We start from the raw sequence: 13,850 nt of genomic DNA, 5'->3' as shown, positions 1-13,850 counted from the left end.
GTGTGGGGGGAACCCCGATGACTGCCGAGCATGCAGTCTGCGTAGGCGTAATTGTTGCTCTCCACACACTATAGGAACAAAAATATTAAATCTATGATTATATGTCATCGTGTTTGGGGTCTCCCACATTTTCAACATCTGTTAAGATTTGAAAAATCCTTTAGTGTGGGCCCGGCATTATCAGGAACAAAATAAACCTCCTGAGCTCCGTTTGAAACACTTTCACTAGATTGCAAAAGAATATTGACACACAGTGTTTTGATGATATCGTGATGATTGCTGCACTGCTAATGATGATACATTCCTCATATGCTGCACTCTCACCTTATTAAGGACTGAACTTGTATGACCTGTATGTCACCTCTAAATAGGAGCCTAAATATTACATTACCAACTGTTCACACTTTGGGATGTTTTGCCTTACAGTCTCCATCTGGGTCTTATTGTTTTTGTTAATAAACCACCATCCATCCATCCATCCTACACACACACACACACACACACACAGAGAGAGAGAGAGAGAGAGAGAGAGAGAGGCAGCTGTCCTCTCACTCAGTGGAAGCAGGTGTCTGAAAATCTCGTGGGGTTTGGGGCTTTTGGTATTTTTTTTCTTCTTTTGGGTGTAGTAGAAGATGGTGAAATTCCCAATGTGAAAGTCTGCATCTTGCTTTCCACAGAACCCCTACCCACATGCACACACACACAAACACATACACAAAGAAACCACACACACAATTGCTGACAGGGAGCCCATCTTCTGAATTTGGAAAACCCAGCCTCGTCAAACCTCCACTATCATCTCCCTGCCTTCTGTTCACACCATCATTGTTACAATAGCTGCAACCACAGCATCTTTTAAATATATGAATATACAGTACATGTGTCACTTAAAGCTACAGGACGCACACATGCACCCCTGGGGAATCTGTCTGTATTTGGCCCTGGCTGTAAATATCACAGTTCCTGTTAGATGATGAATGTCATATCTGTTTATGTAGCCCTCTGAGACTCATACTTGAGATGGGAATCTATATTTGAGGGCAGCGTGGTGGATCGGGGGAGGTGAAAGGGAGGGAGGGGGTGTAAATATAGGTCCTGGTCTGAGTCTGGGCCCCTTGTCTTTCATGGCTGCACAGGAAAACAAGCGTCCTCAGGAGAGTAAATGTGTGGTTCCTGCGTGTGTGTGTGTGTGTGTGTGTTTTTGGAGTACAGTGAGGAGTGTGGTGTTTAATGCACTAATTGCACACAGTATATGTGCTACCAGAGAAAAGTTAACTTTCTCTTTTGATTCATGACACATGCATGCGCGTGGTCAACGAGGCAACAGTTGGGTACATTTGCTTACAGGCTGCTTAACTTTACACGTAGTAAGAGGCAGATGGCGGGAAGGTTTTATGATACGCTCGGCTCAACTTTATGACAGCAAACCTTTGTATCTGCAGGATTGTGTGTGCCTACGTGTGTGTGTGTGGGAGTTGAGGGCGGAGTATTTGAATACTACAGTCCTAACAAAAAATTTGAATACTAGAGATAGGGTACACTTTGGAGACACTGAAGAGCAAACAGTTCATTCACATTAAACAGTGGAATTGCTCCAGACAACAGAGTGGCTTCACAGTGCTATTTGCACATGTATCTTAAACAACTACAGGCTATTTGTACTCAAGTTGTGCCTGATAAAAGCATATTTACTGCTTAAATATAGGGAAATGTTGTGTGTTGTCTATCATGACCCACTTCACAATTTAATACACTTATTCCAGACATGACACTGAACAACGCAGTTAGAAAAAACAACACACTTTATTTACTAGGCAGTATATAAAAGTAAAAAAAAACATAAAAACTTGGCATGTATAAATGCTTTTATAAAATCATGTTCGCTCACAAGCCATAAAAAAAGGCATTAGATGTATAAAAAGATGTCTGCTAAGTGTTTGACACGGGCTACTGCAGTGGTAGTAAGAAAACGAAATGCTGATTGCGTACGCTTTACAAAACGATACAAAACTATTCATAGAAATGTGTAAAAACATCAAACATACAAAAGTTTCAGTTGGGCTTTTGTTTGTAGCAAAATATATAAAACATCAGTGTTTAGTACTCTCGCCTTTTACGGAGAATAGACAATTCAAGTGCAGCTTGGTCTTACTCTTACTGGGTGAAGCTCAGACATATAAGCTCGTTTTTATCTATAAATATACTTTAAATTCTAACAAATATAATGTTTGTTCTTTGAATGTTTCCAGAAGTTGAAATGAAAACTCCTTTTTTTTTTTTATGAAATAAAGGTGCCAATGTGATGATTGGGTAATACTAACAAGGCTGGCCCCTTCTGCTGTGTGAAATTCATATTGAAATATGAAAAAGATTTAAGTGTTCACATGAGGCGGCACAGACCAAACGCCTGAAATTCTCAGAAGACCGAGTGTAGCCTTTAGAAATACACGATACAATTGAAACGTTTCACGACTGAAATACAGAGTCAGTTCTGAATGAACGAATATGCCTTTGGATTTGTGATAATGCTAACAGGGCTTAAATACTTAACTTACAACACTGCTCCATTGGCCAATTGTAAAAAAAACCAACAACAACAAAGTCATCATCAAAACAAAAGAAATAAATTAATCAACTTGTTCATTATATTAATATCAAAATTCGGAATTAATAATACAGCCCAATGAAATTATATAGCCACCCTTTCCCATTTATAATACAAACATTTATAATAATACAAAGAAAAAGTGAAAGGACGCACGTTTCTAAAAACCAAAAGCAGATTCAATATAAAAGATTTAAAAAACAAAAAAACTTGATAGTCTTTGGTTGGTTGAAATCCAACGAGTGTGAGTGTATAAACACCGAATGGCATAGCGCCTCTCCCAACTGTTGTACCACAACAAATAAGCGCCCCCGCTGCGCCGCGTCCAGCACGGGGACTGTTGATGTTTCAGGATCAACATGTGTCTCTACATGACCAGCGTCCTCGCAGAGTAAGTGTTGATGTACTTGTGGCTCTGCTCGGAGCCCAGGATGTGCTCCTCTGTTTTCCCGCAGGTGGCCTGCTCCCAGGAATTGAGCTGCTGCAGGCGCAAAAAAAGAGAGGATGATGAGTTATTATGGTTACAAACGATCACTACCAAACATAAATGCATGTGTATTAACTTGTACACACCTGTAGTGGGCTGCCCATGCCTCTGCGAGGGAGGTGGTAGCCTTTGTGTCCGTCTTCACTCAATACTGAGCGAGTGAGAAGATCCTGCATGAACATTTAAAAACATGTTAGTAACAGAAGTCGAGCCGGTTTAAACAGAGACTACAGAAGATTAAAGTTTGTGATTTATTAAGCTGAAATGACACTTACAGGTACTTCCTGTGCGGGGCCGTTGGGGGAGAAGAGCTGTGTGTGAAGGTCTTGTCCTTCCCACTGCATACACGGGCTCCTCTCACATGGGGACTCCACCTAGGATCCCAAACACATCACGGTCACGCATCGAACATTATAATAGAGTCCTGCACTGACTGTTTCAAAGCTGAAAACATTAACCCACATTTTCTACCACAGCCCTAAACTGAAAGTATGTTCAGCTTTTCACCTTTGCTTTCTCAACATAAAAACTCTTGTGTCAGTCTCACATTTGTGTTTTTGAGTACGTGCTCTTCGCTGAGCGGGAAAGTACCTCTTGTTTGATTTTCTTGAGAGGCGGCTGCTCGATGGCACACTCCATCGGCTCCTGCTTGATGGACTCCACCATCTGCTGCTCCAGAGGGGTGTTCTGGAAAAAAAGCAACCCTTTCAGTGAGTCCCAAAGATACTCAGTTTACATTTAAGACCCGGGATGATTTTTTAAGTCTCTTGCTCACCAGTAGTTTGAGGGGTCCGTACTTGGCCTCCTGCATGGCCAGGGCGGACCTGAAAGGTGTGGGTGTACAAGGAGACGACTCCAGGATTGAGCGGCGAATGTTCGGAGTTCTGAACCTGGAGAGAGAGCGGGAGACGGTTTGTAAAGCCTTGTTTACAACAACCCTGCTTTACTGTATTATATACTACATAAGAGGAGTAGCTACTTACATTTCATTCTCCTTCTGGGGCCTGATGCTGTGGTCGATCAGAGGCTTGGTGTCCACAGGCGAGCTCATGGGTAAACTGTCGTCGGAGTGTTCGGAGCTCATTGACTGGTTGAGAAACTGTGAAACAAAAAAGAAGAAAAATGTGAATTAAAGTCGCTTGATGCACTTATTTTAAAGCAGTAACAATCTGGCAGATCACTGGAGCACACTGTGACAAACAGAAATGGTTACAGAAGTTGTAGAAGGTTGTAGATGTGATGATTGAAATGAAACAGAACATCTAAATGATTTGGTTTGGATATGATCAGGTGGCAGGTTGGTGATTGGATGGATTCTGATTACTACTTTAACTACCTGCGAGGGTGAAAAGGGGAGGGCTCTGCCCGGGGAAGGCTTGGGAGTTGAGCAGATGAAACCCGCCCATGCTCTGTGAGCGGCTCTCGAGCCCTGAGTGGGCGAGACCCTGCCTGTTCTGAGAACTCTCCTACCCGAGAGCACACAGGTATCGGCCTCATTCAAAGAGGAGAGGCTCTAGGAAAAGGGCGGGAAAATATGGGTCAAGGCCCACAGCATGGTAAAATCTATTCAGCTAAAAGCTAAGCTAGTCTTTTTTTAGAATTGGAGAATGGATGTAATCAATGCAGACACTTACTGAATCAATGACAGACTCCATGAACTCTCTGTTGTTGTTGTTATTGTTGCGGTTGTTGTTGCTGTGGGCCCGTGTAGCGGAGGCGCTCTCCTCAGGTAGGCAGCTCTGGTCGAGAGGCAGGGCGGGAGCGGGAGCCTGGTGATGAGGTAATAACATTCCCATGCCCTCCGAGCTGTCAGTCAAAGAGCTATGACCCGTCCAGCCTGGGTATGACAGATTCATCTAAGGGAGAAAAGATATAAAGATTGAGAGAGGGCAACAACTGTTCAAAGACTTACCATGTGAAAATATAGGAACACATTTGAGTGAGTGAGAAAGTGTCGAACAAGCACGAGAGAAAAAATGCAAGCCTGACAATAAGAGAGGAGGTGTAAAAATGTACAAAGGAGAAAAAGAGAACTTTAATGTAAAGAGTGAAAGAAGTGTTGTGCAGAGGGTTGCACAAGTGGTCATGCACGCGCGGCAAAAAGGCGATAAGGTCCTATTTCATCATTTCTTTTGCAGAAACAGACCCCCCAGATGTTTCCTCCTCCTCGTTCACACACACACACACACACACACACACACACTGTCCTCACAGCCAGGGTCAAACACACATGCACATAAATTGTGCTGTCACTGTTGAATATTTCGCAGCTCTCCCTCACCCACAGACTCATCACACTCGCGACTCACTGGTAGTGACGGCTGGCCTCGCAGCTCATCCTCTGTTGACATGAGCAGCAGTTCGATCTCCTTCACCCTCTGCTCCTTCTCGGGGTCCTCTTCACTATAGTGTCTCTGAGAAAAACGACGAACAAAAGGGAACTTTAGAGACGATTCAAACTTAATCCTGTGTGCATCATAAAACCGTACCAAGCTGCGGTTTGTACCTGGATAGCAGCGGTTCCATGCTGGGGAATGTTCATGAGGTTCAAATGCAGGGCCAACGGGAACGGGACCTGTTGAAGCGATCAGAAACACATCAATTAAATGAATCCCCTGCAGCTAAAACATTAGCATAATTTACATCTTTAGTATTGATTTAAAGCCCACTCACTCGGTGCGTTTCGGTGATGTATGTGTAGTTGAGAGGCGACGAGGGGGGCAGCTGCGCGTGACTGGGCGAGTGGTGGGAGAAACCCATGATGTGGTTGTTGGTCTTCACGTAGCCGTGGCTGATGGAGAGCGAGTTGCCGTTCTTCGCCGCGCTCTGAAGGTAGCCCTCCTGTTCCACCTTTCGCCTCATGGTGGAGTTCCAGTGGTTCTTTATAGCGTTGTCAGTCCTGGATGACATGAATAACACACTTTTACTTACAGGTTACCCATGAGAAGACACATCTGCACTCGTGCAGAATGCAAACACATCCTGGAGCTCCTGAGGTAGGTGATAGCATTATCAACGCAGACACACAGGGAGGCTATCACAGTCACACACATGCTTACAGGGATAAGGTTATCAGTGCAGGGCAACTACAATCATGTCAAAACTACAGTATCTTTTTCTCTTACTCCTTTCCGCCTCTCCTGAAATTGTCTAACTCTTCGGTGTGGTCACTTCATCCCTTCTCTCATCTGTTTCTTCTCCTTTCATTCCACCAACAAGTCCTCCCCGCCCTTTCCCCCTCTCAACCGCAGCATTGCACAGCAGACCAACATGGTTTCAGTGATTCATCCAGCTTCTCTTTTTTTCCACCTTGCTCTCTTCTTCATTCTCAGCCTCACCTGCCGGGGAGCAGCTTGGCGATCTCGGCCCATCGGTTGCCCAGTTTCTCGTGCGCCTGGTAGATGATGCGGTCCTCCTCCTCCGTCCAAGATGTCTTCTTCACCTCCGGGTTCAGGTGGTTGTGCCAGCGCTCGCGGCACTGCTTGCCGATGCGCCCCTTCAGGTGCTTGGCGATCACCGACCAGCGCTTGGCTCCGTACTTCTGGACCAGCTCTATCACCTAGGGGTAGCGTGTGTTTGTGTGTGTGTGTGTGGAGGGGGGGGGGAAGAGGAAAGACAAGAGGGTAGGAGGAAGATCGTTGAAAAGGAAGAGAAGTAAATGGTAGTGGAGGGGCGTGAGGAAAGAGGAAGGAAGGAGCAATAGCAGGGAGGAGAGGGAGAAGTGAAGGGGTGCAGAGTTAGAAAAAAAAGAGGTGAAAAGATGAACAGAAAGAATATGAGAGAGAGAGAGAGAATACTTGTTAGTTTGACAGAAAAATCTCACAGAACAAACATGTTGTCATTAAGTGCTTCTCCTCTCCTCCCTCCTTCTTTATCTTTCGTCTTCTACAGGTGATTGAGAGCACCTGGTGGTGAGCAGTGAGGGAGTTTCCAGTGGAACGTTAGCCACTCTGCTAATCATTACAGCGGCATCTGGGTGGAAATATAACTCCTCTGGACCGGTTCAATGCATACTTTACGGGTTTTAAGAGGCGGCACAGAATACTCGTTGAGTAACGGTAACCTTTTGGGAAACAAAGAATGTGCAACACCAGCCAAAGAGTTGCTACAGAATGATTGCTTTAATCACAACCTAGATGACACTTTATTACTTGTAAAAGGGGTTTTCTGATGTTCTACTTGGGGTTTTATAAGGCTTATAAGGCCGTGCTACAACAAAAGTAGTTCTGCATGGTCTCATCACTGATTTTCAGTATCTTAGGCGTGACTTATTAAGTCTTGTGTGCATTATTAAGGTCCTGAACGTCTGTTTTCTTACCCTCTGGTCCTCCTCTTTGGTCCACGGCCCTTTGATGAGCTCTGGGTTGAGGACCTTCTGCCACCTGTGCTGGCACTGCACATCTGTTCGATTCTGTATGATCAGAGAGCAAGAGGATGAGTTATTTTCTTATACTATGAGAGGTTACACGCAAATAAATCAGCAGGTCTAAGTTGTAAAGACTCACTAAGGAATAAAAGAAACCCATCTTGGCTATGACAGACTATGTGCTCGAAAGCTGCTCATGTTTATGTCTGTGTGCAACATTTGTGCATGCATGCTTTAACCCACAGACTTACTACTTACAGTGAGTAAGCTTGCGATGAGTTTCCAATCTTCTGATCCATTAAGCTCGACCAGTTTCTTCAACTTCTCATCCTGAAAACCAGAGAAAACATAATCCACTTTGTCAGACATGTAATACGTGCCACACCAATGATCTGTGATTGTGGTTACGTCAGACAATAAAAAAGGTTCCCATGTTCCTTTCAGGTGATGCCTCATGAGGTAATTTCACACAACATGTGAGTCCTGTTAAATATGCTGCATCTAACAGCAGGTTTTCAATTGCTTAGCCAGGTGTGTGGGTGTGTTTGTGTACCTCTTCTCGTGTCCAGCGTGTTTTGCCGAGGTGGCGTTTCCCCGCCTTGGCCATTGATCCGTCATAATCATGTTCATACATCTCGGTCTCCTCCTCATCCTCCTCACTACTGTAAACACTGCAGGCACAGAGAGAGACAAAGACAAAGACATTTAATAACAAGTGCAGGCTGTGTGAAAAAGATTAATGCAGGATAATAGCAAGGCAAATAATAGCACATTAAGAACCTTTTTATTTCCAAACAACTCCCTAATCGTCTCTTTACAGAGTGCATAAAGAGCTCAGCCCAATCTTAACTCATCAGGTGTCAACACAGACAGAACCAGTCATTCTTGAAGGTTTGGGTGCAGGCGTTTAGCCAAGACACCCACAAGGGGAGAATGAAAGAAAGAAAGAGAGAGAGAGGGAGGGAGGAGAAGAACAGCAAGTGGGAGGGAGGGGGGATGGATGGATGGATGAACAGGTTCCAATGTTTTTGGTTTCCACAGATACTGGGATTGGCACATGCAATCATAATTTCGTGACCCTGGCGTGTTCAGACCTGCAGTGGCATTGTACAGAACACACACACACACACGCAAACACACACGCTCTGACACTGAACCAATCAGATCAGGAGCACGGGAAACGTGGAAGCTAGGTAGGGTGTCATAAAGAGCAACAGGTGAACAGGAACCCCACTGAGGGGTGTGTGCTTGTACAAGAGGATATTTACAGTTAGCTTCCTTAATTCCAATAACTACCTGATTAACAGCACTGACCATACAGAAAAGCACACATCATGCACAGCTGTCCTTTTGGTTTTATGTAAAACAGCACATGATTACATTTTTCCCAATTACACAAATGGCAGTAAACAAACAAGCAACCCAAGCCAACACAACTCATGTTGAGAGTGATGACTAACTCAAACATGAGAGATAGATTATGTTAATCATAGAGGTGGTTTTGTGAGTGAACTCACAACCTGCTGTCTTCGGGTTATTCGTGTAAAACCGTGAGAATAAACCAATAACTCGCAGTGAGACTATAATTGGTAAAACTGGAGCAAAAACGTGACATGCAAGAAGCAACCAGAGGCTTTTCAGGGGTCCCCAAAAATAAAGTGTGCAAATCGGTGTGCGCAGTTTCCAAAATAACAGAAAGGGCGACTCGCTTTCACAGATGCTGCAGCAACTTTCATCGAGGCGCGTTTAAAATGACACTTGTGCCAGCTCAATGGAAGAAAGATCCAATCTGCAAGTGAAATCGAAAACATCTGTCCGTGTGTCTCACAACGTGATGGTCACCGGAAAAGCCATGCGCTATAAATATTGTAAAAACCTCCACAAACTAAATTTAGCGTGTTGTAATGCGTACACGTCTCAGATAGAGATAGATGAACGACATGCTGCATTGTGTTTGATTTTGCGTTTATCATAGGCTCCTATTAAAACAAATGTCCACGCACCACATAGTGCAAAGCCTGGCACGCGCCTGTCCACCCGCCGAACATTATGAATGTGTATGTGAGAGAGGGAGAGAGTGTGTGTAAAGGAGAATGGTGAGAGAGAGAGAGAGAGAGAGAGAGACCCCTTTCTCCTCTCACACCACTGACAGCAGCGCGAGGAGCGCACATGCCAGATGACCACCACCTGTCATGGGCGCGCGAGCGAGACACCCGCACTACTACTAAGCTTTAACGGCCAAGTGAGCAAAACACATCACAAACACAAAAATGTTTCCCAAAGAAAGACAAATAATACAAAAAATAAACTCAAACTCTGTCAAAAAGATGCACGCTGAACTCCACGACTTACGCCGTATCCAACAGAAATGATGACTAGCGTAAAAAAGACACATACTAACATAAGATACAACACGCACACTGAGGGAAAAGAGAAAGTTAAAGATAATGCAAAAGAAAGAGTAATTGCTTCGCTTCAGCTTACCTGTTTCTCGGCCGCCGAGCCATGTTAATGTGTGTGGAGCGGCTCGTACTTTCACTATCTGCGCTGAGTTGTTCTCCCAGCGTGGAGGCAGGTTGACATTAATTTAAACTACAGCAGGGTCTACTACTGCTCCTCCCCTCCCTCTCATCCCGGTAAATTTGGCGGTCCTGAGCGCGTGCCCTCAACTGCGCATGCCTATAACAGTATACATCAATTGCCATCAGACTTTCTGAAATTACGGTCTAAACGAGTACGATATAAGTCAGAATTTTATTTCGCACCCGAGAAAGTGATCATAATCATAACACACCATCATATGTTTCCGTTAATTGTTTCTTTTGTACTTTTTTCTCCAAGAAAAGACCCTTTCTTATCCATCGAAAAATGTTTCCACTGCTTCGCAAGGTCCACATCTTGAAATAAAAGTATACAAGTATCATAATAAAAATGTGGCTCTAGAAAATACGCAGAATGTAAAACAAAAACATGCAAGCCATAATGGGATTATTATACCCCATGAATTTCTGTTTACAATGCTACTTGTGAGTAGTTGTGTCCAAAATGTACGAGGCGTCCCTGAATGCATCAGACCATCACACACAGGACTTGTCAAAGGCGCGTTTTGCCTGTTTGTCCGCGCTACACGCTTTTTGTCAACAATTTTCTAGAGTTCCTTCTCCTCTGGTGAAAAGGAGAAGGAAACTTGTGTGTCTGGACGAAGTAAACAATTGCGGAATGGGTGTTTGGCATGCGAGGATAGTGAAGTTACAATGCTTTCCATGCTCGGCTACCTGTTTGCCTGCTGGTGTCACAAATTGGCTACAGATGTTTCTCAGTGATAAAACATTCAGGACCTTTGTCTTATCTTGCGGCGATAAAATTAGCTTTTATGCTCGCCGAGACAAAGAAAGTTGTCGAGATGAGGTGGCACTTCAGCTGTATGTGGGAATTTATTGTACATATCTCACTAGACAACTTTTGAAGAATGCCTTCCTTTATGTTCCCTGAGTTGTTCCTTTTACTTGTTTTTTGAGTTTCTTAAATGGCAGCTTGCTGATGACGTCTTTGCATTTATTCAAAATAATCAACATTTAAATAAGGAACAAGCTGAGCCTGTCTTTCTCAGCAACCCTTTCTAAAAGATGAGTAATAAACTAAAGCTCCTTTCAAAGCTGTATTGCATAACTTGTACTTTTTCTGTATTAAAACAGCTAGTCAGCGTGTGTTGTGATTATTTTGTTTTGGTTGAGTTCTCAGTCCTCCCTGGGCCCGGACTGTCCTCACTCAGCCATTCACTGCAGGGTTGAGGGGGGGTTACTGCTTTATTTGTATAAATGTGTCTTCTCATTGTATTAGTTCCTCCATACGCGACCGTATTGTCCTGGTCACTTGTAATTAACATCTCCCCAGACCGACCTATTGTCCGAGGCCAGTCCCCATAATAGTGTCCTGATAAAGGATTACAAACATGGCCATGGACTGCAAAATTTTCTCTACTTGATTCAACAGAGTGCTCAGTGAAGTGAAGCACTAAGACAGAGAGAAATATCAGGATTTACAGGACTTGACATGTGTTCAATGAAGCCTAAAAAGAAAAAAACTTCATGTGTGGATTATTATTCTTCCAATCCAGTGATGAACATAGCTTTGGTGGTTCAGCAGCTACACATTTACAACACTGAAAATATGTTTCTGGTGACTTTTACTGCTGCAGGCCTGTGATATTATGTTGCCTGGTAGCAATCACCTGTAGGCTTCAAATCCTGCACACACCTGTGCACTCAAGCATTGTTCCAGTCATTATTGCCTCGAGGAGGCAGTACTTCTAATCTATTCAAATGAAATTTTAATTGTATAGAAAAATATCGTGCAAGATTGCAAAACAAGATGGCCCACATAGAAAGAAAAGTAGGTCAGGAAAAGAGATACAGCAACAACACATCCCTAAAACATCAGTAATGACAAACAACACTATTAATAATGGCAAAAATGACGAATAAAAAGCCCCTAAATGTGACACATATATTTGAATGGGATGCTGCCTCCACTTGTCTGATTTGTGTGGGTCTGCAAAAAGTGATTACGTGTGTTTAGCTTTATGTTTCACCAACCCCAAATGTGTCTTTTCCCTCGAGGGTATTATTAAAAACTACATTTTGTTATCTGAAAACAAATTGAAGGAAGGGAGCCGGGGTATGCAAATCCCCACCCTGTAGTACTTTGAGCAGGAAGCCTGACTCCCATTGACTCTTACCTGACCACATTTGCATGGGCGCGATTGGACAGGTTAAGGGAAGGTATTGTGATGGCTGCCCCCTTTGCAAAGCATTGTGTGCACAGGTTGGCTCATTTGAATGATTTTTAATGATGGCCCCCGGGCTGGAGATATCATCCCACCAGGTTGGGAGGGCCAAACATGTATTGTTAATTACCTCTGCGTGTGTGCGAGTGTGTATGTGTATGTAAAGGCCCGTATTGAGGAAGGGTTGATCCCAAGACAAACAGTGAATGTGATCCTGTATAGTTATGTGGTTAAAAAAAACCACATGTTGACTAATTGCTAATATTTGTTAATGTATATAAACATACACTTTCTACATTACTTTGCAGTACAAACACAACCTATATACAATTATTTTTAACACATACTCAAGTAAGAAGTTTGAATGATACCCTTTTAAATTCACACTCTGCCCCTTTAAGGACCTCACACACGATTCAGTATTGAATTTAGTTGTTCAGACCACCTGCCAAAGACTGCCAAGGGTGCAGGTTTTGCATTTTCCCTGGGGGCGAGTTCCTGTGAAAGACTCTTCCCATGATGCCTTGTGCCCTTGGCAAATTATGTAAAGCATGACCTCATACCCACTGCCAACTTTTGGGTTGGACTTCACCCCTCACCCACTTGCACTTAGGCTTTGTCTCCTACAATTACACAAGGATTAATGTGTTTACAGATTTACATGCTGTTGTTGCCGGATTGTAATCCTTTGCTTTCTCTTGATTCTTCCGATACCATTGACATCCATTAAAAAAACCTTTCTTGTGCATCCCCAAGATTTGAATTTTTGTCATTTAGAGGGAAAATATAATGAATGAAAACATGAGGTTAATTGTCATACATTTTTTATGTCATTTAAACAAAGTGCCCGTCCACTGATCCGCTCATTCTTCTGACAATCTGTCCATCCATCTGTCTAATTAATCCAGTCATTCTGACAGTATTAATGCCGGAAACCCCTCATGCCCACCACAGATTCATTGATCAAGATTTCTCTGAAACTCTGTGGCCACGTCGGCGGCACAGATTTGACCAGAGAGTGCTTAAAAGGCATTCAAAGGAAACAAAAGCTCGGATCCGGTGTAGAGGTGTGAAAAGTCACACCTCAGCCTTGTTGCAAACATGAACGCATATTCACAATCTGCTTTATTGACAAGTAAATTTACACACACAAGAAGCTATTTAATCCACTGCTACTACATAATGAAAGATGGAAACAACTTGTGCAATTTAAATGCTTTATACTTCATACTTTATCACTTTGGCAATATGTTCCATTACCAGTCTGTACCAGGTGCTGTGTGCTGCCTTTGGTTTTAAAGTGTCCTAGAAACATTTGAGTGATGCAAAGTTCCCTCCCTGTCACCTGTGTGACCCTGATCATGTTTCTGTCTGTTTACTTCTGTTCCATGTGAGCATGTGTGGTTGTTTATTTTGTGCAACTTAGACTTCAAAACGCAGGAAGTGGAATTTTTAGAGGGGAAACCTCCACCCACTTAGAGACACACATGCACGCGCAGACACATGTGCACACTCTTAAAGGTAAAACTTTATATGCAATAAATAAAGTTCTCAAGTATCCCCTCCCAATTTGAGCAATACCCTTCTTGTTCTTACTAACTTCTAC

At 43.3% G+C, this 13,850-nt stretch overlaps 1 protein-coding gene across 2 annotated transcripts; it reads right to left on the bottom strand.

The window, feature by feature from the left end:
* Nucleotides 1-1,790: 1,790 nt before the first annotated feature.
* myb (v-myb avian myeloblastosis viral oncogene homolog) lies at nt 1,791-10,017 on the bottom strand. Of its 2 annotated transcripts, XM_069656230.1 has the most exons (16): nt 9,943-10,017; nt 8,012-8,129; nt 7,717-7,788; nt 7,411-7,503; nt 6,431-6,651; nt 5,766-5,991; nt 5,599-5,667; nt 5,402-5,506; nt 4,727-4,948; nt 4,429-4,605; nt 4,076-4,191; nt 3,868-3,982; nt 3,684-3,779; nt 3,368-3,466; nt 3,179-3,262; nt 1,791-3,086 (listed from the first exon to the last, which is right to left on the bottom strand). In XM_069656230.1, exons 1-16 carry the CDS (start codon nt 9,963-9,965, stop codon nt 2,973-2,975), a joined length of 1,950 nt encoding a protein of 649 aa, XP_069512331.1. In that variant the 5' UTR covers nt 9,966-10,017; the 3' UTR covers nt 1,791-2,972. The 2 variants fall into 2 exon arrangements, with proteins under 2 accessions (XP_069512331.1, XP_069512322.1); XM_069656221.1 differs by lacking the exon at nt 4,429-4,605.
* Nucleotides 10,018-13,850: the final 3,833 nt, after the last annotated feature.

This window comes from Semicossyphus pulcher, unplaced genomic scaffold (assembly GCF_022749685.1).
Source record: "Semicossyphus pulcher isolate SPU_LCO1_2020_fin unplaced genomic scaffold, fSemPul1.0.p SCAF_11, whole genome shotgun sequence".
Classification (NCBI taxonomy): Eukaryota; Metazoa; Chordata; class Actinopteri; order Labriformes; family Labridae; genus Semicossyphus; species Semicossyphus pulcher.
The sequence above is the reverse complement of the archived record's forward strand: the minus strand, read 5'-3'. Positions and strand labels throughout refer to the sequence as shown.